The sequence below is a fragment of the Anarrhichthys ocellatus genome, unplaced genomic scaffold, assembly GCF_004355925.1.
Source record: "Anarrhichthys ocellatus isolate YVR2014 unplaced genomic scaffold, GSC_Weel_1.0 scaffold86, whole genome shotgun sequence".
Lineage (NCBI taxonomy): Eukaryota > Metazoa > Chordata > Actinopteri > Perciformes > Anarhichadidae > Anarrhichthys > Anarrhichthys ocellatus.
Window position 1 is genome coordinate 931,448 of NW_022280116.1, and position 26,709 is coordinate 958,156.

At 41.9% G+C, this 26,709-nt stretch overlaps 1 protein-coding gene across 1 annotated transcript in view; it reads left to right on the forward strand.

Annotated features, from left to right (window-relative positions):
- The first annotated feature begins 75 nt into the window (after positions 1-75).
- tmeff2a (transmembrane protein with EGF-like and two follistatin-like domains 2a) overlaps positions 76-26,709 on the forward strand; it is a 105,087-nt gene continuing 78,453 nt past the window's right edge. The window contains exons 1-2 of the mRNA XM_031875046.1: positions 76-923; positions 13,403-13,512. Of these exons, the coding sequence (XP_031730906.1) occupies positions 725-923; positions 13,403-13,512 (309 nt within the window). The 5' untranslated portion in view covers positions 76-724. The remainder of the gene's footprint in view (positions 924-13,402; positions 13,513-26,709) is intronic.

Here is a 26,709-nt window from a genome sequence, read left to right on the forward strand (position 1 = left end):
GAGAGAGAGAGAGAGAGAGAGAGAGAGAGAGAGAGAGAGAGAGAGAGAGAGATAGCTGGACATAAGGGGAGAGAGACAGACAGAGAGAGAGAGAGAGGCACCAACTCGCTGCGACTCTGAACGCACCGCACATAGCCTACAAAGTAAACGGGAGGACCGCTGCGCTCGTGCAGGAGAGCTGCTCGTTTCACCCGTGGATACTATCACACAACAATCGTCGTCTCCACACCGCTGTCCGTGGGATACTCTGGCTCCATCCTCTCGATTTCACAGTTTTTTCGGATCACCCCCCTCCCTCTTTTTCTTTTCTTTCTCATCTTTCTTCCCCTTCTCCTCATCCTCGAGCATCCTTCCCTTCTCGCAAGTCGTCTTGCCCGCCTGGCTAACTTTTTCCACCCACCTCCATCCCTCACACTATCCCTGCTCCATTGCTCACCAGCCCACGGCAGTTCACCCGCACCCCCCCCCCCGCACACCCTCCTTCCCCCCCTCCACCACCCACCAGGTCCTCCTCTTATTGCGGCAGCCTCCCCTGGATCGGGCGGAACCCAATTTTTTTGGTCAGACTACCACCGGGGCACTACTACATGGGGCGCGCGGTCTCGCACGGAAAATGGTCCGCTCGCGGTCTCTAGGCTCGTCGCTGAACCTGCCGGGATTGGAGTTGTCGGTGCGAGTCTGCGTCTCTTCCCCACCTCGCCCGTGCTGTCGGGGCCAGTGAGACATGGGTCCCTCCGCGGCGGCGGCGGCGGCGCGGGCACCGCTCGAGGAGCCCCAGCGGCTGCGCCAGCGGGGCGGGACGGCGGGAGGCTGGCTCAGGATCACCCTCGTCTCGTTCCTCGCCACTTTACCTGTGGAGCAGCTGCGCGCCTTCCCCTCGTCCCTCAGCGACTGCCAGACGCCAACCGGCTGGAACTGCTCCGGTGAGAGTCACTTCCATTCGAAAGGAGTTTGTGCTTCACCTGGGTGTCCGATGTGCAGCATGCACGAGCCGTAGACCAGCACGCAGCTTCATTATAGAGGACCGAATCAAAGTTTAGAAGAGACTCGCTCTCATTATTGTGGCTGTGTGTGTGTGTGTGTGTGTGTGTGTGTGTGTGTTTGCATCCAGCAAACCATGGTTCTGTGGAGCATAGCTGCAGATTCTTAACACCGCAAAGCCCCGCGATGAGAGGATGCAGAGTTGTTGGGGTTTTTGGGTGAGGGGGGGTTGCTTGATGTGCATTTAGCCTTGCATAGAGTTTGCCTGGGAGCATATGACAGCGAGGCATTCACCGCCGAACATGTCAGAAAAAATAAATCACCTGGCAGGGGAGAAAAAGAAAAAGAAAGGGGGATCAATGATGTCGATCCGAGGAGGCAAAGTGAAAGCAGCGGCTGATCGTTTTAACGGGAAGCAGAGCGGAGAGGAGCCTTCGGGAAGAATCGTCGCCAGAAGAACGCGACGCGTGCGCCACATAAGAATAATATCAACACTGTTAGTTATATGACACAGATACGTGAAGTCCAAATCGGCCACTTCATGTAGTCGCCGTGTAACTTGATGTTTGCAGCTCAGTTTGAGTTTAATCCCCCCCACTCACACATTTCTGGGAATAAATCGCACCGAGAAAATGATGAATCTAGTTCAATCGACGCATTCTTGGCATCGTTTCATCAAGTGTCACTTTAAATACGAGTGCAGTCGTTTCCTTTTTATAGGCCACCGAGCTGTAAACTTGTTTTCTCTCCACGGGTTTGCCCAACGCGATAAAAAAAGAAAAGAAAAGAAAAGAAGCGGACCGGGCTGCAGAGCACATCGCCTCGCCTCCCCTTTGTAAATCAGCCGACTGTGCCGCCATATATTTCCCCTGTCGCCTGTCCAAGTCTGAACCCTTAAAATAGCTCCGAGCCGATTCCACACACTCACGGGCAGTGGCAGTATTGATATAATAGCTCATAACAGCCACGCATCAATACGGAGTCCACCGGCCGTTCGCAGCCTGAATACTTGGATGTTGATATGAAGAGAGGGGGGAAATATTTATATGATAACACACGTCATAGGGATAGTCTGTGACAGGATAGCTGGCCGGAGATTTGAAATCATACATTTACAGTCAGATACAATTCCCCGTCAGAAGATACAGGGACCTCATTTGGATATTCAAGTTTTTTTTAATGAATTTGATCGTGATAGTAGGCTAATTAAGATATGCATAATTCAAACACAAACGAGAAATGTTGTTTTCATGATGCTGATTTGTAACATTTTGAAGATTGCTGTTATCATTGTAAGCATCTTTGATATTTAAATTCTTTAAAAATGAAGCTTTGGAGTCTAGTTCTCATATTGCTCTGTTTTTTTTCTTCTTTAGTTTAAAAGGCACAGTTTTTTCCCCAGAATCCAGTGATGAATTAGATTACCTTTTCTTAAAAAATATATTGTCCTTAGCAGTGGTTCACCCTAGTCAGTGTATTGAGATTATCCACACTATATGTTGTTTTATATTGGAGGCTCATTTTGCGCTGGTGTTGATGGTGGTGATGATTTGCCCGTGACAACCGATAATGGTACACATCCTGTCCAAATGCACACTTGCCCACCTCCCTACTTCCTGACACACTCTCATATGTGTTTCAAGGCTTTTATCCAACACGCCTTGAGGAGGCTTAAGTGCATAATACTGTATATATATTCTCCTGAGAATAAAGCATACACTCTTGCACCCAGCATCATTTAGAATTAATAGGATGGAAAAAGTGACACGTGATCCATCGTGAAAAAGATAAAGCCCTTTCACTAATGATCATAATAATACAAAAAAAAAACGGGCAGTAATTGCACAGGGCTTCATTATCCACTCCCTTCCTGGACATCATGCACTTTAACAACAGCACTACGTATGACAGTTTTCAGCTCCGGGGAGAATAAGGCAGGCTGAAAAAAACAGTTTGGTGATGAGTTCAGTGTCACGTGCTAAGACAGATAATTACGGGCAGAAGTGTGAAAAAAAAATGGGAATAGGGTAGCATATTCAGCTGTGCTGCCTTTGAACCAGTGCTGAATGAGATTCTGTTCCGTGCAATAAAACAGAGGGGAGGAAAAAAAAGAAAGGTTGTCATTCTGTTTGGTTTGCATCTGTGGTTGGCCATGAACAACTGGCATCGAAGGCTTCTCTCAGGCAGAACAGAGGATCCCTAAATGGTCTTGACACTGAGTTCGTCTTTGTTCTATTGTGAGTGCAGAGATAGACTTGGTCTTGAGATTGCCTGTGGTGTAACCCAGTGCGTCATTGGGATACATGTACTGTAGTGTGTGAAGATGCACTAGGCTTAATGTCTCGCTCCCAACTCGTCAAATACAGACACTTGGTCGGTGCCCCTCGGCGTCTTATACCGACGCAACGCGCTTTCAACTAACTCCAACGTAAACCCACTTGCGTCGTTTTGTGTGTTGCTAATTATGTGACTCAAGTGTGTTGCTAGACTCTTTCGTTCACCTGCAGGTGAGTCAAGTTAACGTCAATGTTCTCTTTTTCCTAAACCAAACTAAGTGGTTTTGTTGACCTAAACCTCACTTCCTGTGCAGACGGAAGTTTATTATGAGAAGACACCGTGCATGTAACAAGTGGAAACTTGACGCTGGAGCCGACGACCGAGAGTTGCTAATTGACGGGTTGGGAGTGAGAATGTGTTGGATATAGGCATCATATAACATTGGAACTGTAACAGGAAAGCATATTTGTGCATGGGAAAGTGTCAAAGTAAAACTCTGCAAGGCTTAGAAAGCATCACAGAACAGTGAAATGTTTTTGTCGCCAGCATGTCAGTGATATAACAGAAAAAGTGTTAATTTGAGAATTTTTTGAGTAAATTAACTTTTGTCAGCTTTTAGCCCCTTTTCACTGAAGACATGTTGACACAAATCAAATTAATGAGGGCTGACTTCCATTTAGCTGCTTCAGTTTCAAGTGTTGTGCATGCTAGCTTACTGTCACAGTGTCATTTACTTTGGATATTCAGTAACACCCGTGCTTTTCTACTGGGACCAGTGTGAAAACAGGCTGATTGTATCTCGGTAGGTGCGTTCAAATTATTTATAGACAGGAAAGGATTACCTCATACCTTCATACCTCCTACACCTGCTACATCATAAATTAACAAGTAAGATGTGCTACTTTTCAGGCTGTAGGATGAACATTTTGATAAAGAAATACCTTACGCTTGGGAGGGGGGTATAACGTGGCTTTAATTACGACATAGTGTTGCTGTTGCTCAGGAGGTGGAGCGGCTTGTTCTTGAATCACAAAGTTGACGGTACAATCCCTCCGCATGTCCTTGAGCAAGACCCTGAACCCCAAGTGGCTCCTGACGTTGTATCCTCATACGGTTTGTATGATATCCTACGAAAAGCTATTCCCCATTTTTTGTGCATTTTCTGGCGGCAAGCGGTTATATTTCCTGGAATCCGGTGTAGCCAGCGGATATCCGGGTCAAAACTTCCTTTTCTGTTTTTTTTCATTGTTTACAGTCAGATTAGCAACGTAAGACGCAAGATCAGAGCTGGAGTTGAGAGACAAAGTGTGCGACCGGATTGTTTCACAAGCAGCCAGTTTACAAGCAAATTTTTAACCAATAAAAATCGAAATCATCGTCAGACGATAGCCGGTGGGTTCCTGGATTACATTACAATTACATTACAATACATACAGTGCGTTCCGCCTTTTTTGAACGTGATTAGTCACTACTACGCGGACTACAAACGTAAACTAGAACGCTTGACATGGTCCTGTTGCATACAGATTGTACATAGATGTGAATGCAGAATCTATCATAGAGATTAAATGCATACGGTCTTTTCAAATACAACTTCCGTATTCACAGGGGTCAACAAATCTACTTATGTGTAGGAAAAGGTTGTGGTTTGGGTTAGGATAACTACAGAAGTGGCGTTACTAAAGTACGGCAGTTACGTGACAAATAAATCAATGTTGACCTCTGGTTTTACACGGACCACAAACAGCGGCCTCCTGGGTGAATGTCTGGTCTTTTTGGCAGGTCCTTCCACCGCAATCTCTTTCCTATGCTCTTAATACTTCCTGGTTAACTTTTACGTGGATTACTACAAATTAATTTCGTAGGATGTGTACGGATTACAGTGGATTACTTTTTTCATGTTTGATATGAGAACAGCCTGCTCGCGATGGCAGCCCAGCCAGCGTTGGCGTATGAATGTGTGTGTCAATGGGTGAATGAGAAGCAAATTGCCGCTGTCCTGTAAGCTAGAAAGGCGCTACATGCAGTCCATTTATGATTTTACCATTTTACATTACTAATACAAAACTTTTGAGACAGATAAATAGCAGGATTAAACCTATATTAATTATTTTTTGGCTACTCAGGGGCAGCAGAAACAAGCTTTACGTGGCAAATACAAGTTCAATATTCCCTGTCTTTATCTCTGTTTTGGTCTCAACCTATTCCTAAGGGAAAGATCTGTCTCTTCAGCTGCTAAATGTTCCGCTATGTCCACTAGTTAGTTGCAAAATGTGTCATTCGGTTTATCAAAGCTTTCTGCTGCTGCTGGAAACAACGCTGATGAGAGTGGTGAGACTGAACTAAAACAGTAAAGCCGTGAGCCTTAAAACCAAAAAAAGGAGTTGTATTCAGTTGGTTTTCAAACCAACTAGTCAAATCTTAATAAACTAGCAATGTGGTGATGGGGTTCTTGTTACCATGGTATTTTACCTGGTGCTACATTAAGTGAGCGGGGCAGTAGCTCAATCCGTAGGGGCTTGGGAACTGAAAGGTTTTCTGGTTCAAGTCCCCACACAGACCAAGTACGCAGTGTGGACTAGTAGATGAAGAGGTGCCAGTTTGCCTCCTGGGCACTGCCAAGGTGCCCTTTAGCGAAGAACCCCCAAAATGCTCCATGTTTGCAATATTTCTATACATGCAAATGAAGATGGAAAGCCAATTCTTTTGGAACAAATTGGACTGTTTTTTTGTATCCATCCAGCACAGTTGACTGTATTTTCAACATTTTGTGTACTTATCACAGTCAACCAAGGCAGTTTGCCTTGTCATTTTTGGCTTGTACCACTTTAGATAAATGAGCTAAGGCTGTGTTATCTTTAATAGGTGCACTTGCAGACTTTGGCCAAAAATCAGCTCATGTCTTTTTTTGCCATTTTGTTCATCCAAATCAAAGAACAAGTTGAGGCGGTGAATATTAATTTTCATCTCTCGCTGAATGCCAAAGTGCCAGTTTCAGTCAGTCCCATTCCGTTTTCTGTTATTATCACAATTAAAATAGCTGCATAAGTTGTAGTATTGTAATGGCGGTACTGCATGAATGTCTACCAAAAACGTATTTACCCCATGAATTAACAAACATCTCCTGTGGAAGAATTTCCGAGCTGGGGCCACAATCCCTTCTACACTGAACCCTCCTGCTATTGTTCACTCTGGAAAGGCCATGCGATGCTTTGATATTTGAAGTGACAAGGGGTGAGTGCAGAATATGCAAAGCCCCCTGTAAATCCCATCAAGTGGAGAGAATTACCAGTAGTCTGGGGAGAGTCGGCCATCTGCTTCCAAGATTTGTCAACACGGAGGTCAAAAGTGCCTCCCTTGCATGTAGGTCCACACCTCTGAGAGGAAACAGCAGCAGAAAGCCGTGTAATCGAATAAGACATGGCAGTGAAAGGGAGGTCTAATCAAAAAGTTACTAATTAGCAACTGGCTGCTTTGAGGGAGTTGCTTACCTGAAAATGCCTTAAATTATAATTAAAGTAGCCATTCTGATGACTATTTGGGGTCTTTTAATGCTTTGAGTTATTGTGCTTTTTTAATAATGTAACGAGGGCTGAACTATAACTCTCTCCATGGCAAACATTTTAAAACCTGTTGCAAAGTTATGGAAAAAAAAGGCCCCCTAGCATTAGAGAGGTCAGGAAAAGGATGTCTCACCGCTGTGGTTGTTCAGCCTTCATTATTAATTTAGTCTACTTAATTATTGATCAGAACAATGCTTAAAACAGGGGGGAAGGACTCCTCGTTCTTCTTAGTGTTGCGAAAGTTCCAGGTAGGTAGGAGGAGATGCATTTGGCTGACAAGCTCTCTCTTTTAGACAAGTAAGTGCTTGGCTTGCCATCTTAATCGTTAGCATATAAACATTACCTTTTCAATATTTGATGTTTGCCAGCTTGTTTTCGTTAATTATTCAGCTCACTGTAATCTCCTCCTGGAACGGCAGGGTGGCAGCAGGAAGTGTAAGTTTTCCAGGCCTCTGAAATGAGCAACTTGGGCTGTGCACAGAACCCGCGTCAACCGGCACCCAATAACATTGTGTGGAGGAAGTTAGACGGTATTAGAGAGACAGATTTTGTTTGATTATGTGTACTTTTTGTTTTAAAAAAAATTACATGAGCAGGCAAAAAGTTCAAATAACGTAAAAAAGACGAAAAAAACAAACAAACAAGTAACACTACACCTTGTACCACATGTAAACAATGACAGCTCATTATGAATATTATATCAAATGTTACAATTAATTAGAAATTTAGAGTCTGTTTCATTTCATTTTATATGTTAAGAAAATATATTAAATAGCTACTTCTTGGTGGAACTACTGATTTTTCTGCTAATTACTAAATGTTTACTTTAGCACAGGAATATATTAGATGTCATTGTGTCAGAAGGTTTTTAGTTGGTCTTTTTTAAATATATTTTCAATTAGCATTTTGCAGTTTTTTGTCATGGCAAATATTTATTTGTTCAGCCTGCACAAATTCCAGCCTGTCATGGAGTCCACCATTTTCCCTAACAGAAAATAAATGGTGCTAGCTTTTGCCCAGGGCTACATGTGAGACATCATTTTTTCGCTCCCCCTCGGTCTCAGTCGGTCTCTTTCGCTTGCTCGTCTCTGTCTCTTTCTGTCCCTTGCGGTACGTACACACCATAAAGTAGTGTGGAGTCTTGTATGGGTGAGACTCGTCTTACTGTAACTAGCTAGCGGCTTCTTGCACGTTAATTAAATAATATCAGTCTTAATAACACTTGTCCTGGTAGACTATTCGTTTTGGTACTGCCCGGTCTGTGATAGCAAACTTAACAACACTGTGATATCAGATATCAACAGCTACCGTGTTAGGCATCTTTCGCTAAAGTATCGGTAGCTAACACATCAGGTTATTAGCTGACGACAGTTTCTCTCCACCTGCTCATTGTCCCGCAAAAAGCTTATGAGAATGTGGTCCGTCATGTGCGTATGGATAGGCTACATATTTTCAACTTTGTCAGTGTTGCAGCTAGCATTAGGGTTCAGATTTCTTATTTTTGAACTTAGCTTGGTTGCTAACCCTTAGCTTGGTTGCTAAAACCCTGATGCAACGTCTCGTCCAGCTTTTGTTTTCGAGGTGGAAAACCAGCTTACGAAAATGTCACTGAAGTGTAGCCTATACATATGTATATATATTTTTCACATTTGATAGCCTACATACATAGGCCTAGATACATTACTTTCCCACACATGAATGAACTCAGGCTGCCAACCACATGGTTGGAAACTATCCCAATCTGGCAACACTGTCAAAAAGTTGCTCTTAAAGCCGAGGATTTTGAATCAGGGTTCAGTATATAGCAATTATGACGGTGTGCAGCTTTTCACATAATTTTAAGCGATTGAATAAAGATGCATTGCCTTATCAAGACCTCTTTGATATTCCGTACTTCCAAAGCTTGTTTCCATCAAAAAGACTTAGCTCCGAGATTCTGACAGTTTCATGTCTGTGGGTGGTTATAGTTCTGCAAACTGGAAATGCTCATCTTTAAAGACAATTCTTATCATAAGGATGTTGTTTAGTCATTCGTTAAAGTTTTGGAGCTCTAAGCCCAAGCGTTGGAAGGAAACATTTATTGTCACTCTTCTGGTTTTGTTTCTTTTACTACACAGACACTCTATTTTTTTTTCCTGTTTTTAGACAGGCAATCTGTAGTTGTCGGAACTGAATTTCAGCTCAGAAATGGATCCCAAAGAGACAGAACAATACCAGTAAATGCTTTTCTTTGTCAAATGCTGCGGATGTTGATATTACACTCTCTAAAAACGTGATGGGTGTGCAGAGCTATCAGGGTTCGTATCTTTACATGCTCAACAAAGAAAATGATTTGTGTTGGACAAACCTAGAAGCTTAAGTAGTAAATGTGGACATATGAAAAGAAGCTTTTGAAAAAAAAAAATGATTATCATGTTTGGATTTAAACTATGCTTTGAGCTATTACAAACACTTCCCAGAACAATCTCCCTGACAGCCCTTATTTTTAGCATATGACATATGTTCATGTTTTAATGCCATGAAGAAATTGCTTTTTTCGCCACAAATCTTGCAAATAGCGGTGTTGATGTTTTCCTAACGTATGCACTCAGATTGCAGAATTCAAAACAGCTGCCACTTGAGAGAGACCCAAAAGGGATTGTAGCAATGACTAAATTAGTTTCATGGGTAAAAGACAACATCCCTAGGATGATGAAAACTAACTTGCATGTCAGGGTGAACGTACGTCATTTATTACTGTGACAGTAACGACATTTTTTAAGAATATTGCATTCCCTCAGCCCTTAACTGACAAGTATGAGAAATTGCCTCTCATGTTGTACCATTACTGTAAATCTATATTTGCACTCGCTTTAAGGCAATCATTGTCATACAACTAATTAAGATTTGTGCTGACTTCTCTTTGAAGCCAAAACCCTGTTGGCCCTGATGTTTCTGAGAGGTGATCATCTGGGACATTTATTCTATTATGTTTCGTACTTGTTTCATTCAGAGGCTTGACATCCACAACAAAAGCTGGTGAGTCACTTGCATCCTTGTAAACAGTTCACAGTTGTTGTTTTTTTGTAATTCTAGTGTAGTCAAATTGTGTATTTTTATTTATAAGTCTCGATTGCACTGTTGCTCATGAGGATGACTCCATCGGTAATGAATTCCTCAATATTGTTGTTTACCACCGATACATGTGTTCTTCTTGCTTCGTGGCTCTTGCCGATGTCCAAGCTGCACATCTGTTTCTTGATAAAGAAGTTTAATGGCATGAGGAGGACACCACATTCTCTCTTTTTTTTACTTCCATTTCTTGTTTTCCATAGCCTGCTCTCCAGTGAACCCTGAAAAAAACATCAAACTATCAAATTAGTCGCTTGGAGTGGTTTCACACACAACAAAACATTTCCCATTTTACAAAGAGTCTACCAGCTGGTGTGAAAAGTATGTGATATTTTACAGTCATTTATATACACCTGGCCAGTAGTATGATTGATCCTCATAACAATGCCTCTCTCTAGTAGGTGTCACCATGCCAGTTTCCCATGTGCCAATTTTTTTTTTTTTTGTGGCTTTCCAGATTGCCTCATACAATATGGCCCTCTTCCGTCTGAGGGCTTTGTTCCGTCGATGCACTCCAAGCGTCGAGACCTCTCATGTCACTGTTCTTGGCTCGATGATTGTATATTTGCACAGAGGGCTTTCACTCTACGGTCATTCAGGACCCTGGCAAATGGCAGGTTCCCTGTGAACACTGGGCCTCTCTTCCATGGGGTATTAACGCATGATAGTTTGTTCCGTGCCAAGGAGGGCTTTTAGAAGTGGAAAGGGGCATCGGTTATTACAGTTGGGTTACGGAAGGTGCTGAGTATAAGTTTCCATTATGTCTATGAATGGAAAATAAAACCTCCGGCTCATAATGTTGATGGTAAAGAGCCCAAAACTGAGGACATTGAGAACCTTTTGGGGTGATAAAATCGGCCTGTTTTCTACCATGGCATTGGGCTTCATTTTGAGTTAAATTCAACTTTTTTATTTGAGTACAGCTCTTGTGAGGTTTTGTATCAACAGCAGGTTTCAAAGCCCTTTTTGATGAAGTGGATTATCACAGAAAAACTACATTTTTTGTTTGATTTTTGTTCATACTGAAGTTGTCTGGTTAAATAATTAATAAAAGTTAGTGAATAACCTGAATATTAGTTATATTACTTTTAAGAGATGTTTGTACCTCAACATTTACAATTCATATTGACTTCGTCTGACTTACATCGGTAAAATATGTTGCATGTTGTAGCTTTAAACAATTTTCCATGAGGCTACAAAGCATGAACTGAGACAAATAGTGGGACAAGCCGCACATTGTTCATAGTTAAACATCAAAGATAGGTATCTTTTTTACATCCTCTGCTTCACATTCCAACTATACCACGCATTCCGGACTTCAGGCTCTTGTTAAATTACAATATTTGTCATATTTAATGCTTCATTAAAATATGACCTGCAGAAAGAAGGATCTACAAAATGTGTTTAGAGGATATATCTGATTCAGTAGTGAAAACCAGTTAGAAAGACAGAAGTCGATCACTTTTACAGATCGCAGTGTAAAAGTGACCTTGGCGAGATCTGGCCGAAAGCTACGCTATGACTGGCCAGTCTGCGTTTAAGGGCAGAACTTAGTATCGGGTCAGTTGAAGTAAAAATATATCTTAGATTTCAGTTGATAACACAATATAAGGTGTTTTGCATTGTTATCATCGTATCAGTACCCACAGTTCTCTGGGTTCTTTTGCTGCAGTCGCCCTGTTGTGCTGTATTTGCAAGCATGGTTGGGAGACAGCTTTGTCATTTCTTCAGAAATTGAGATTCAAATTTCAGTATTCAATTTGCTTATTCGTGCGAGCAACATCATGCTTTGGAAATAAAGAACATGTGCATTCATAGTAAAAGTTATATTATGTAATCTTAGGACATGTAGCTAAAGGTTCATCTGTCTGTTTCTTTGCCCATCATGCACTTGATCCAAAGTTGACGACTAGAGTTTGACCAATGGACTTTCAAGGCTAACAGCATCATAATCCCTTGTGAAAGTTACATGTCTTGTATTTCTTTGTCATTAACACATTCATAAAGGGTTTTGGCAAATATGCTTGAAATGAGACAGTTATCATTGTTATGAAAGATAATGCTTAATGTTACTGGAAATCAAATAATATAAATGCTGAACAAAAAACTTAGAAAAACAATATGTTAATCTTAGCATGACAAAAAAAACAAGGATTAACTACCAACAGCAGAGCCGATCATTCATGAATTTCGTTTTGCATATCTGTGATAAGGCTATATAACTGGGATATCAGTCAGGCTCACGTGTCTCTTGAAGCTGATGAAGCTGATTTTAGATGCATAATAATGACTTTTACACTAAGCGCTCCATATGCATAAGCAGTATAAACAAACTGAGAATCAGAAAAATATGATTTTTTTTTTTTACTACACTGCATTCCAAAACATGGTGTAATCAGACTCATTTGCGTTATCATCGAGCAATTAGTAATCAATCATCAAAATAAAATAAGCATCAAAATTATGTTTTTTTTCTTCATCGGGTTTGATGACAAATAATGTGACTAGAAATGTTTTGCTTCTCATAAATTAGGACCACTGTGGCCTGTGCCAATATCTTCAGTATCATATCATAATGAGTTTAACTTTCTCACCAGTAATTTTAATTTATACGTACGGCAAACTTGGAGTAAAACCTTTGCTTCTTTTACCTTGAAATTAATGAGATGATACTGTAAGGTCCCCACGATGATACATCATAATGCTATAACATCATACTTTCTGCTCCATGACAGCCAGAATTCAAGTGAATGTAGACCTATGTACTTTGAAATGCAAAAGCCTGCATGTATATGGGGTTGCGGTTTTTTTTTTTTTGTGCAAGCAATCAGTTCAGGTAAGCCCCGAGCTCCGTCTAGTCTCATGCCCATGTGACTCTTTGATTTGATTCAGGATGCTTTGTTGGAGTCATTTGAGATCCCTAACGCAGCCTGAATCAGATCATATCCCAGGTTTGCCTCTCCAGGACAACGCCCCAGAGTCAGCCTCGTTGTACACAAACAAATGTCACAGAAACAACCTGAATAAATGAGTAGAGAAGCGTGACGAATGCAGATGCTTCCATAGATGGGCGTCACATGCAATGGCCTCTACAGTCACCACACGCAACCCTTATGGAACACCTACGCGAGCTTGTAGGCCGACGTATGAAGCTCTGTTCCCCACCACCGTCATCGAAACAACAAATGAAGAAATATATTTTGTTCGTGCCTCCAGTAGAGTCCAGAGACTAGTCTCTTTTACATGTATTTCATCATTTTGGCAGCTAAGGACAAGAACGTGTACTAGCATTGTCTTTTTAAAAGTGCACAGTATGTGATCAAAGAGGGCCTTGTGCTGTGGGAGCCATGACTAATGGTGGACACTCATTATGGACGACTCCAGATCGGGCTCAGGTTAGGAGTTGCTTGAGGGCTGAACAGAAAAAAACACTTAGTCACTGATGTCTCTTGTTGGCTTTGGTCCTCCAGGTTTTGATGACCGGGACACAGACCTGTTCTTGTGCGACACCAACACATGCAAGTTCGACGGGGAATGTCTACGGATTGGGAACATGGTGACGTGCATTTGTGACTTCAAGGTAAGACCAGCGATGTTACTATTTTATATAATTTTTCTCCTTTTAACGTGCATTTGGTGTTAATCTAGTTTTCATTTAACCCTTCTCCGAACGGAGAATGTCCAATCATAGCTTGGCAACCGTAACTAGTTACAGCAAGCCTGTGAAGCTTTGGATTTCTCTACATGTTGTAGCAGTGTGCATGGAGCTGTAGTAACAACAATACTCTGCAAACACCAGCAAATATGTGATGAATGGATTTAACAGGGTTTTATTTGCTCCAACATAGGATGCAACAGCATGATTACCCGGCTAACAACCTACAGTTGTTACATTAAAGTGTTCCTAGCAGGGCCATTTCATTGACAGCTATACAGTATTAATCTGTGGGGTTACATGTTCATGACTGGCACACCCACTGAGTATTTCTCCATTGTCTGGAACCAGCCCCTTGATGCTATCAGAGTGTAGATTATCGTTTATTTTGGGGAAGTTTATTACAATTATGTGTTGGATTTGTCAGACACAGTGGTTAGTCCTCATCTTAAAAACCTTTCTCTTGTAATGTTGAACGTGAAAACATATTAGCTGCATGATATGAGGAAGATATGGAATAACATTGTGGAATTTTGCAATAACAATTTTAGTGAAACAGATATTAAAGTGTTCTCACTTCTGCCGTTCTGCTGCTTTTCAGCACACTGCTTGGAAATATTTCAAACATTCTTTTATTGAAGAAATTGAACATTGAGCTGAACACAAAGGCACCAAAATAAAATGAATACTGGTAACATTTTAACGTGCTGTTTTTTATCGATATAGCAATATCTCAATGTCAACTTACGAAGAAAAAACTATGTATCTTGTAGCCCTACTTTGAAATTATGAACATGCGAGCAGAAGACAGCGTTTTCCCTCCAATCCCTGGAGCGTTAGCTTAATTAGGTAGCTAGCTTCAGATAAAATTGTAATTTCAGCCAGCAAAATGGACGACTGCTGCCTTGAAATGTAAAGCCTGCTATTGTCCACTTCTGTCTAAAAATGCCGGACTCATTGACTCATTGTTTCAAAAATTGTAACTGCAAGGCGGTCAGTCGGGGGAGGGCTGACAAGTGTTGTGGGTCGCTGCAGTAATTAGTCGAACAGCATCATTGTCAAGAAATCCAATCGTCTTTTTTTGTAGTCTAAAAACAATCAACAACAGAGAAGAGGCACGAAAGCGCTGACACGGTGTGATTCATTGAACTTAAAAGTGCTCGAGAGAACTTCTTCAGGCACAGCACATGTTAATAAAAACAAATGTAACTGGGAAGATATGTTGAGTTGAAAGGTGATATATTATTAAAGTGAAGCAATAGTTTAAAGAGTTATCTATACAATCAACCGGATCGAAGTCCATTGTCTTGATTGGACAATAGTGGCCCCCGGGGGCGGCGGTTTATGGCTCCCTGTGAAACCCCATGTCACTCTTCTGGACCACTGCACACTCTCCACATTCATAAACAAGACTGCCACTGACGAGACCGAAGCCTGAAAGGCCCTCGTTAATGGCATAAATCTGGGAAATTATGCTCTTCTTGATAATGACTCATACTTAACTTTACGACCAGACCTATCATAAAAAAATAGGAGCAAACCAGTCCGCCGAGTATTGATTTTGGTAGAACGCTTGCAAGCTTTGCCGACTTGTATGCGACGCAGGGCCCCAGATGAATGGAGCCGCTGAGATCTGAAGATGTTGCATGTGTTCTCATCCGTCGCCTTTATCGGCGCGTCTTCAGCGCAGCCAGGCGCTAGGCCAGGCTGGCACTCGATTGGTCCACAGCTTTTATCTCAATTCCGTACTTCCCTGAGAGCAAACGTTAACAGAGGCCTGCAGATAAATGACATTACAGCTCCATTCCTCTTCAGGAGATCTCACACTGATACTGCTGTCGCTGTGCACCGAGGTGCCTCTCTGTGCTGGCAGAACGGCGCAGGTCGCATCGCAATTTCTGCCTTAATACCGTGGGTCTGAGGTCAGCTCGTCTATTCGTCTTCTGTTTGTTCGTGCAGATGGTTCATCAGTCAACGTAAGCGTGACCTTCCTAGCCTTGCAACTGTCGCCGTGCCCTGAAACAATCAGTCACTCTCAATCCGTGTCAAATCAGCGGGTCCGAGATTTCTCTCCCGTTGGCAGTTCGTTCAGGACTGTCGGAGGAGGCAGGAAAGTTGTATAAATTCTCATCTTGGATGGATTTTCCTTTGTTCTAACAGAATCTTTGGATGTGCACACTCTCACACGCACACACACAAGAAAAAAAACCAAAGGAAGAGACATGCAAGGGGCTCTGTGAAGAGGAAGTGAGTTTGATGTGGTGGAATCAATGGACACTATTCATTGCCAAGATGCATTAGATTCGTCTCACACTGGCTCTTGAAAGAGCCAAGACTTCCACTCACTAGCCCGGAGTCAAACTGCTACAAAGCAACATGCCCTCATTCACCTGAAAATGAGCATGCTTTTTTTAAATTTGTGTGTCAACTAAGGCCTTACCCTGACTAATAACACAGAACATTTATTTGTCATTCATCTCCCAGTAGCTGCTGGGAAAAGCTATCGTTGCCCAGTTTGGTTTCCTTAATGTCAGGTCACGGTGCCGATTCCCCGGAGAGCCGACCGTTCTAAAAATATGTGCGCCCGTGGCGCTGTGAAAACACTTCAACTAAAACTGTCCACCGAAGGGTAAATGGCACATTTCATTGCTTTCTGTAATGGTGCTTAGTAATATATTCTTTGGGGTTGGAGAGTCACCCCAATTGTTTCTCATATGTGAATGCAGCTCTGGTTTTTCTGTTGTCTTTTGTACCGTTTTTGGTACAGAAGACCTCTGCTTACAGTTCTCAGTGAATGCAGTTTACATACAGCAGTTGCCAACAGAAAGACACATTTCCCAAGTTCGCTGCCAGGACCAATATATCCAATAAAATGTGAGCAAATGTGTGTCTTTTGAAAGGTCAGTTGGCAGGGTAATTGTACTTTGTCTTTCTGAGTCAGATATTAACACAACACTTCTTTAGCAGTTGCTTATTAATGCAACAGGACAGTTAATTCAAGTTATGGAGAAGGGGGTAGCGGAAGGAACCAATCAGGAGCATAGTAATCCATAGATGCATGCAGTTCTGGAAGAGGACTAAATAAATATATACAATGCTAGATTAGCATTTCAAAACGTCCATGGCACTGTGACACTAGTTGCCTGTAAGTTTAATTATTTAACCTTTGTTTATACATACGTAAGGTAATTAATATGCCAATCGGCCAACAGTAAATTAAAATGTCCGACGGTTGAAACATCTTTTTTTAGAGGAAAGATTATTGGCAGCAGACACAACCGAAGCATCCAACAAAATGTGTGCCAGCGCATCTTTTCAAAGTGCAATTGGCAGAAAGGCGTCTTGCTGTAGATAATTCTTTTGAAAGGCGTTCAAGTCAGAAAGGGCAGGGAGTTGGACAACCCTGTGTGTACTTCGGGGACAGACGGCATGTTTGTTCACAAAACGAGATGCCACACTGCAGCAGATTGCGAGTGGAATATCTGTAAACGCGCCCGAGGTTTTGAGGAGACTCCTGCGGAAGATTTTTGCAGATGAGTTGGGAGACAGATGTGAACACGGCAGACGTAAGTAATGTGATGGGTGCATTTATGTCAGCATTACTGACGGCTCAGTGCTGCCGAGCAGGTTACAAAAAGTACTTCCAGTCCTCCAGATAGAATGGATTTAGTACATTGTGTCAATATTGCAAGAAAGTTCAGCCAGTCACTGCAAATGATCTTTTCTATGGTTGGCACATGTAACCTCACACCGCCTTTATTGTCCGGGTATAGTATGTGAGAATGAGGTCTGCGGTGGGTTTGGTTCACAGTCAGGACAAGACTTTGTGGCACCAGAGACCTGGTAGGATATCTCTGGGTTTGAATGTTTTTTTTGCAGAACGAACAAGACACACACCCAGTTGTATGTAGTGATTCACAGGCTCGTGGTGGTGTTGCTTGATAACCCAGCCATATCTATGGCTACAGGCTTGTAGAGAGGAAGCCAACTGTGGACTGGGAGATGACATCCAGCTTGTTTGTTAAGGATTGTCTTGGAAGAGTTCAGTTGATAACACCACGCTGAACGATGATATCGAAAAGTTTGTTTTTATTCAATAATTGTGTAATTGTGTAAAAGCGCCCGTTGACTTGTTGGTGATAAACATGTGAGAACGAGCTGAAAAAGCACAATTACTTCACGTGTGCAGTATCGTATTTCTGTGTGTAGTCCTTGAAATGGCTATTGGAAATACACAATTGCTCAGGTAACCTCAATTATTCCACCCATAAAAAGCAAAAAAGCAATGATTGTTTTGACTGCAGACTTAAAAAAAATACGTTTCACCCACATTCAAAATTAAACAAAATCTCTACCACAATGTGAGGGTGCGGGAAAGTGTTTTAGCGGTAGTTAAATTTGAATGAAAAGTCAATAAAATCAACATAACTCTGAGAAATTTATGTCTTTTACTGCAGGCGCACACCAGCTCTAAAGATCTCATTTAACGCTGCTTCTAACAGGGTCCGAAAACATCATTGACATTATCGACATTGCAGTCACACAAATGTATATCTCTAATGTTCTTATTGGCACATTGAACACAAATGCAAAATGAAAACAATCTTTAGTTGGGCCCAAATCATCAATATTACATTTGAGACCCTCCTTGCCAGAAAGATAACAGCACTGGTTGTTCATTCAAATACTTACAACAACCTATGAAGACCTGCCAACTGGCAACGCTGGTTTATTTTGATCCAAGTAACTAAGTCGTTTTCGTTGCCCAATACCTAACCTCTACTGTATGTCTTATGTTGTCACTTGTACATTAACACAAAGCTTGCCTATTCAAAATGTCAGAGATGTTTGCTTAACTGATCTCACTGGAAGTAACAGATAAATCTAGTGTTCAATTTTAATCGTCTCATTTTCTGCACAACAAAAAAATAAGCCTATGGTTATATAATTCAGTATGAGAGCTCATTGCAGATAATTGTATCAGTATCTGTGTATATGTCAGCCAAAATTGCAGTAGACAGAAATGCCAAACAAGGTTTGAGGGCCTTCAGAGTCACTAATACACAGTTGGTATTGTGAAGTTGTTACTCCAGATGTAAAACGTCCCGACCAGTACAGTATGTATCATAGTCGGGCTTCTTTAATATCAAAATTGTTATGTTAAAGAAATTAATTTTCTTAGATTTTTTTAAAGTCCCAAAACATCCCAAATATTAATATCAGTGTCTTACAAATCCAGCATTTATTGGGTTATGGTGGACCCCTGGAAGAATAGTTGTTACTGCGGTAATAACTCGTGGGGATCCTTAATAAAGTAATAGTCTGCATACAACACAGTTGGTGCTCAGTTCTTTATTTTGGGCTACATTGCAGACGTCCGCATCACAACCTCATGGGCAGATGAGTGAATTTAGTTGACGCTGACCCCTCGCGGCTACTCGTACTGTAGGGAAAGTATCATTTCAGTTTATGTGACACCAGTTCACACTTTTAGTGGCTTATAGTCGCTGCTCCTTGTGCAGACAGTATCCTCTGACATGCTAATGCACATTCAGCCGGCGTAGCGCGGTTATTGACTTGATATAAAAGAACTTAGGGTAATGTTGCCACCTCATTTGGTCTTCGATATGCTCCCCCGCTGGTTGTTTGATGTGGCTGCCATTCGCTGTAATGTCCGACCTCAAATTGCTCTCTCCCGCCTTTCACTGCCAGAAGCCGCCTTATGTTCGTGGGGTTGTGATGGCCGGGGCCCGCCAAAGCTCGTGGCACTTCAAAGGGGGATGAGAGCTAAGTGTGGGTTCATGTGCTGTTGATGGGAGGGTGTGGAAGGGCGGCGCGTCCTTCACATTGCACTAAACATGGACCTGTGAAAACGCTTTGGGACACACCTTTAAAAAAGAAACACACACACACAAAGTATGCTGCTCAAAGTACAGGAGCACGACCAACCTGCCCACCTTCCCCTCTCTTACTCTGCACACAAACATCTCCGCATCCACACAAACAGGCTTATATAATAAGTAAAATAATGAAATATGTAATATTTTACAGACACACACACACACACACACACACACACACACACACAAAGACCCAGGTGGTACTGACACCAGCTTCTGATGCAGACCCCATTCCATATATTTGCATTTATTTATCTATCCTCCTTTGATCCAGGGCCATGTTGAACGGACTGGGACTAGGGATTCTGGGTAATGGTGAATTTATTTCCTGCTGCAGGCCCTTATAAACGGCTGAACATGGGAGCTCTTAACGGCGGGGACCCCCCACAGAGACGATGATGGGAGTCCGTGACGAAAGTGACGGAACGGAAAATGCCGGCCGTCATCTCAGGGTTGCTTATCAGACTTTTAATGACACTGACTTTTGTTTTCATACGGTACAAAATCAGCTCCAGCAACTGATAGTGAGTGGTAATGAGATCGCTGAAGAGGGCCCTTCACACAGCTAAAGACTAAAGGCAATTGGATAAGCGATAGATTTTGAAAGTAATTTTTGAGTATTATTTTTGCGATTAGATGTGTTTATGGACACTTCTACCCGATGGTAGTTGGATCCCTGTGAGATTGCATTGTTTAAAAAAAGCAAGTTTCTCTATAGCGCCAACGGTTCCTTCTGTAAGAATAACTGAATAACCCTCATCCTGCCAAGTGGTGTCCCCGCAGACCCCAGAATTCCATTTTATTACCTTTTTAATGAGTTCCTAATGTTTTATGTTTTAATTGGTGCTTATTAAACAATAATGCTAAATTCCAGTGTATTGGGATCCAGTCAATGGAATAGATGGATCAAATGTCTGCCATTGGTCCCAATTTAAAGTATGACACACTACCAGGGTAGTAACAGAAATCATTATGTTGCTTTCCTAAAATTATAAATAATAAATAAATATGTTTTTTTTCTTCAGATGACATCAATTACATAAACAATAATGTTTTGAGAGGAAAGCATTTTGCTGTGATGTTTTTTCCTTTCAGTATTTTATTCTTGGCGTAGGGTTAGGGACCTCAGTTGAAAGTCCTTGTAAAATGAGCACGAAATTAATCTCATTATTTAATAAGTAGCATTAAATGGCTTAACACAATGGTAATGGGAACACAAAACACAATTATTAGGCAGTGCTTCCAATAATGAATTCAAAAGTAGTGTATTGCGCACTTTTATTTTAAAAGTACTGCTATATGAACAAAAGGGCAATAACATTTGGTTCACGAGATGCAGGTAGCATGTTTTACACTTAATGTGAATATAATTCATACTTTGTTGGCATCTTATTCTGAAAACCGGATGTTCGTCTGAAGAAACCGGATGTTGTCTCACGTTAATGTTTCCGCTAACTTTCAAAGTCCTTCGCTCGCTCCCGATCTGTGCCGTTTAAATGCGTTTACCGTGAATTTCAGCATATAGGTGCACTAAAATGTAAGTGTCTGCTGAGTTGACCACGGAGAGCTGAGTGTCTGCTGACTTTAAAGGCTCAAGGACACACACACACATCTGACTATAGGATGTTTGCTGGCTTTTATCCCACTGTTCTTGTCATCCTCTTGTTGTTATGTCAATGTATTGTCTCTTGTCTTTCAATAAAAAAAATAAATAATAATAATAAATTTTAAAAATGCATTAACGCGTGATAAAATAATTGTCGGCGTTAATTAATGAATGCGTTAACGCGAAAATAACGCGTTAACTTGCCCAGCACTAATATACGTATATATATATATAGACATTTCATTTTGTTGATGCCTGCCTGCTTGATTCATTACAGTCAGATGTCTGAGACATGTATTTGTGAGTTGTCTGTCAGGCTTTTAGTTCGTATAAAGTCCTCTTTACAAATAGGTGTTATTTTGTGTGAAGGGTTTGCTTTGTACACGGAGAACAAACTGTCCAATGGTTCAGCCAGACTGACGATTGAAAGGGCAGAAAGAGACAAATAACCCTCTGAGCAACAGTTCAATGAGAATAGAAGAAACTGGAAGCTTAGCATCAAAATGTGTGCAGATTTAAATAGGAACAGGTTCCTGTTTTATGTCAAGTGCACAATAATGAAGACTGTAACAAGCTGGAACATTACCAGTTGTGTTGCCCAAGCAAAGCTATTGTTAAAACAATAAAACATAACATTGGGGTTAGCAGACTGCAGAGGGCCCCAAAAAAAAAGGCCACACAAAATATTTGGAGCCCAAATGCAAGGACCGTTGTGGTTCAATCATGATCTAGGGTCACTTCTGCTTTCCTGAACTGGAAAACAAATTCAAAATCGAAGGTTATTTAGGGGGGGAAATGGTTCCAACAGTCTTCTCCCCTGCCGTGTAACACTGTGGGGACTTGGAACAAAGAGTTTTATTCATTTATTTCTTCCTCTTTTGGGGCCAAAACTATTTCAAATGTAAACAATACATTTGGTGTCTGAATTATACTCTTTCGTCTCTGCCCGCGTGTGTTTCTCCAGTGAACAGTATGTGGTCCTCTTGCCAGTTTTTCTGTGCTTGTCGGAGAATCAAACCGTTAAAGATTCAGTTCGTCCAAATTACAAAAACCCATCTTTTTCCATTTACTCCCACTGAGATTTCTGCCGCAACTGCAATACAATGGTGGGGAATGGAATTTTGTAGTTCTCCGCATTTTGTCCTGCTTCAAACCATACTTTATACAGGCAGAAATACTCTGAAGATCTTTGGATTATCTTGAGTGGTTTTTGTAAAGGTAAAGGAGACAAGCAAAATGTCATTCCCCTGTATTACAGTGAGGAAGTGTGTTTGCTTTCTCTTTTAATTTGGGTCACTTAATTGTTCTCAGAGGTGTCTTCGGTGAGGCACCACCACCTCTTGTGCATGATAAATACGCTAACTAACACCAGCAAGATGAGTTAGCACAGGAAGCCAGTTTCTGAGCCCCATGTACTCGGTTTGAACATGTGAGAGCCTGCAGCTCAAACAAAGCATGTGATGATGAAGGAATCCAGCGTTTAGCACAAGTTAGACTGTTTCATGGAGTGAACTGTTGAAATAGTTGTGTTTGTGTAGCATGTGCTATTACAGTATGTGCTATTTAATATAGTTTTAATTTGTCTCTGACAGGGTGTATGAAGCTGTAAAGCAAGGTGGCCTTGAGGTGGAAAAAAAACAACAATCGACTGAATTTCTCCGAAAGTTGTGCTGCAATGTGGTGCTGCGATCACAATGTTGGCTAAGATGAGGTGATATTCTTCTCCACTAGAGTGGTCAGGTGCAGGGCGCTTGTTTTTTTCCTCAGTGCAGCCTTTTCCAGGGGGGGTCGCTCCCTTTCCCCTGTGGTTCTGTATGCCATTGATGGTGTCACTTTTGTTACCCAGGGCTTTAGCTATTATTTGTATTATCATATTTTCTGCTGCCAATGAAATGTCAGAAAATATGGAATGTTTACCCAGGAGGGGACGTTTTTAAATACCATGCTTTGTCCGACAAAAGAATAGTCCAAAACTAAATATTCAACATTCAGTTTACAATGATATGGATCAAAAAGAAGGAAATCTTTACATTTAAGACGCTGCAACAGGCAGATATTTCTCATATTCGTTTGAAAAATGTCTTAATTGGCCAAAAAGACTTGATTATCCAAATAGTTAGCGAGTAATTTTCTGTCAATCAACTAACTGACTATCGACTAATCCTTTCGCCTCTAGACTGTCTGTTCTGTGCTGAGAACAAACAGATACTGGACCTACTTCACATTGTTTTTTTCCCCCCTGCATCTTTCCCTGATTGTGTAATATCTTTCATGTGATGTTTTCTGATTTCTGTTTTGAGATTCATCATGTGCTAAAATGTTTTGCATCTCAGGGCCGTATGAGTGCACTGTGCATCATCCCATTAGGTTTTGAATAGCTAATTCTAATCATAGCTTGCCTTTCCTGATTAGAATCTGATTGAAAAACACAACAGACGTGCGGTTAACTGTGCTCAAGGGAGGCCGCTCCTTTCCACCTCGTCTCCGACCATCCAAAATTCACTCCTCGTCACAGCCGGGCTACATTCAGACCATTTAGTCAAGGCAGAGAAGAAAGACGCATGGACTCGGGGAGGAATTGTGTCGGGCGTCTCTCCTGAAAAAAAACGGAGCATCTGTGTCAGCTCCTCCGTGGCTCTGGCTGGCCTGTCAGACACTATTACAGAGGAGCCCGTCTCCTGTGACTCGGCTGGGGAGAGTCCGCAGGGACCGGCGGGCTAGGCCCTAATCAAGAGAAGACTGCCAAGCGGTTAAAGAGCAGAAGCACAAGCCGGCCACCTCCCAGTCTCCCTCTATCTCTCTCCATCTTCCCGTTGTCACAGTAACTCCCTTCTCCTCCATTGCTCTCCGACTGTCTCTTTCTCCTCCCTCGCTTGTCCAAACAGCTCACCCTCCCTCGTCTCCGTCGTCTGCTACTCTCTCTTTGTCTCTCCCTCCATTGTGAGGACTTGACCAGTGTTCGTAAACAGGACGAGGCATCATGGGAGAAGAGTTTGTCACTTACCCAGACAACGTTTGACAAACCCTCCGTCTAAGAGGTCTGTGGAATACAACAGAGTGTCAGGCGCCGAAACAGATTTGTCACTCCGGCGGCGCTCCTCAGGGATCTGTTGTTGGGTTTCTTGCTCTTTTTTTCCCCATTCACCTTCCCTGACATCGACTGCCTCTAAGTGTCTGGGGGTATGGTGGTGTTGCTTTGCTCAAGTTTATCTCAAACTAAATAAAACTTTGCTGGGCCTGTGGAACACACCATTTGTCTGCAGCTGTTTTTCCAGTCGGTACTAACTCCAGTGAAAATCAAGGCCAATCTCTCGAGGGATACCAAGTTTCATATAATTGATTAATATAATTGGCCCAACTCTGTGGGCGACCATTATCTCAGACACACCAACCCACACCACTGCTTTTCTTCTTCCTCCGTAAGCCATCATTAGGGCGTTGGTTGTCCTGGTTTCCCATATGAAAGAAGGTCAGTCCCCCAGCATGAGGCTAATAATCTGACAAATAGCTGTTTCAAGACAGTGACACAAGATAAACCAGGTTGACCTAAATGGGCTTAACACCTGTTATCCAGTTCTGGCTTCAAGACCCTTTTCCCATTTTTTTGTTTTGAATGGATGAATCAGTGAAGATAATTTGTTTAATTCTCTTTTTTTCTGACCACTTGACTACACTACATTCTGTTTGAAAAGGCCAGTGATGTGCCTTACCTAGTCTTGCTTCTAGATACACTCTTCAGATTCAAGACACTTTTCTCTGGGGACGGGTAGAATGATAAACAAGACCATGTCTGAGGCTGAGTAGGATTAATCGGCTGTGGGTTCATGGATATTGAATCATTTAAATGTATCAAATACAATAGGCTTTCAGCTTTTGCCTTGATGAAAACTTTATTTAAGTATTGGACATGCTGTAGCAACACAATCAATTCAGGCAGATTTTTGATATAAATCTATATTTGTCAACACAGGTACATTACCTTAGTTGTATATTCAAATGAACAAATAATGTCACTTAAAATTCCTCCTGCTGTCCCCATTGATTATCCAACAAATGGCCAAACAAATGTTATAAAGTAAATACTGCATAACAAGCTTTAAGTAGCATAAATATCATATTTCCATCATGTTTTCCCACATTTTCACTATTTGACGTTTGACTGCACTGTGCTTTTTGTAATTGGGTCATCTCATTGCACCCTCTTCCCCCGCAATGGTTTGATGGCACCAACTGTTTATCTTGATGCGCCAGACTCCTAATGCTCACATGACGGTAGTTTGATATCTGAACAATTTGGTAAAAATCTCACTCTGCCTTTGGATGGAAACCTGGGCTCAGGAAGCGACGCCGGAAATTAACCTCTGACAACAGCCTCAGATCAAAGGCTCAAACAGAATACATTGCACAGAGTTCATTCATTAGACATAAAACACTCTCCCTCGTCTCTGAGCTCCGTTACTACCCCCCCATCCCCCGGCACCAGATCATGTCACAAATGCTGCACCGGACGTCAATCAGCTGATGGAAAGACAGAGGGCGCGTCAGAGACGCAGAGGAATCTTCTTGGGCGAGAGCGTCTGCCTCTTGTCACGAGCCACAGGTGCTCTCTGCCACCATCATAAGAGCTGAGACGTCTCTGTCAGAGTTGATAAAGCCGATGATTTTGAAAAGTGCGAGAAGGCATAAGTAAAGACTGTGCCGGGGCAACTGAAGACAAGTGGCGTGGAAAGCAAAGGCAGCGCTCCTACATCTGATGGAACCAGAGAGGGTTACATCAGAAGTAGAACGTGCTGGGCGGTGTCGTCTCCATCCTCCGAGGCTAGCCCTAGTTTCGTGGAGATGTTTATTATTGATAGAGGTGGATGATAGCCTTGGGATGAATTGCATAATCTAGAGCCGCCTCTAATGGATGCAGGAAATGGATCAGGCTATCAGTCAGGTCTCCGTGGATGAAGGATGTGTCTTTGTATGCATGTGTCTCCCTTTGTGTGTGTGTGTGTTTGCGCTAAGGCCGGGCAACCTAACCATCAGCACATGCAGCAAAATTGCTGATAACGTGCATCGTGTGGATGTGGTTACCTAAACTCAAATGTATCTTTTGAAATTCGCTTTAAAAGCACCATTTCTTTACATTTTAAAGGGTGTAACTCGGCACAGTGCTGAAAACAAAGATAGAGGATTGCGGTGCTTTCCCAGTGGGAGTCTATAGCACATACTGATATGTAGAACCACACACACACACACACACACACACACACGCACAAACAAAAACAGCAGTCTCAGAGGAATGCTCTGTGAAAATGTCAGTTTACGCTTCTTTATGAGCCAAGCTGAAAATACATTTGAAATCGGCAAGAACACAATTGCTGTTCCTGCATTTGCTTCCATATTTAAATGATATGCACGGCAGACATTTAGATCAATAAAGGGCTGAATTCACATTTGAGTTGCATTTGTCCGGTGACTCTGAATACTGCCTATGCATACATGGGTGTGGTCTGCTGATGCCATCTTACTGGGGCATGAATGAAATATTGTTTTGGAGCATTTCTAAGCTTCTTCACAAAAGACATTTATTCGAACAATTCCAGGAATTATAACCAAACGTCATGAATT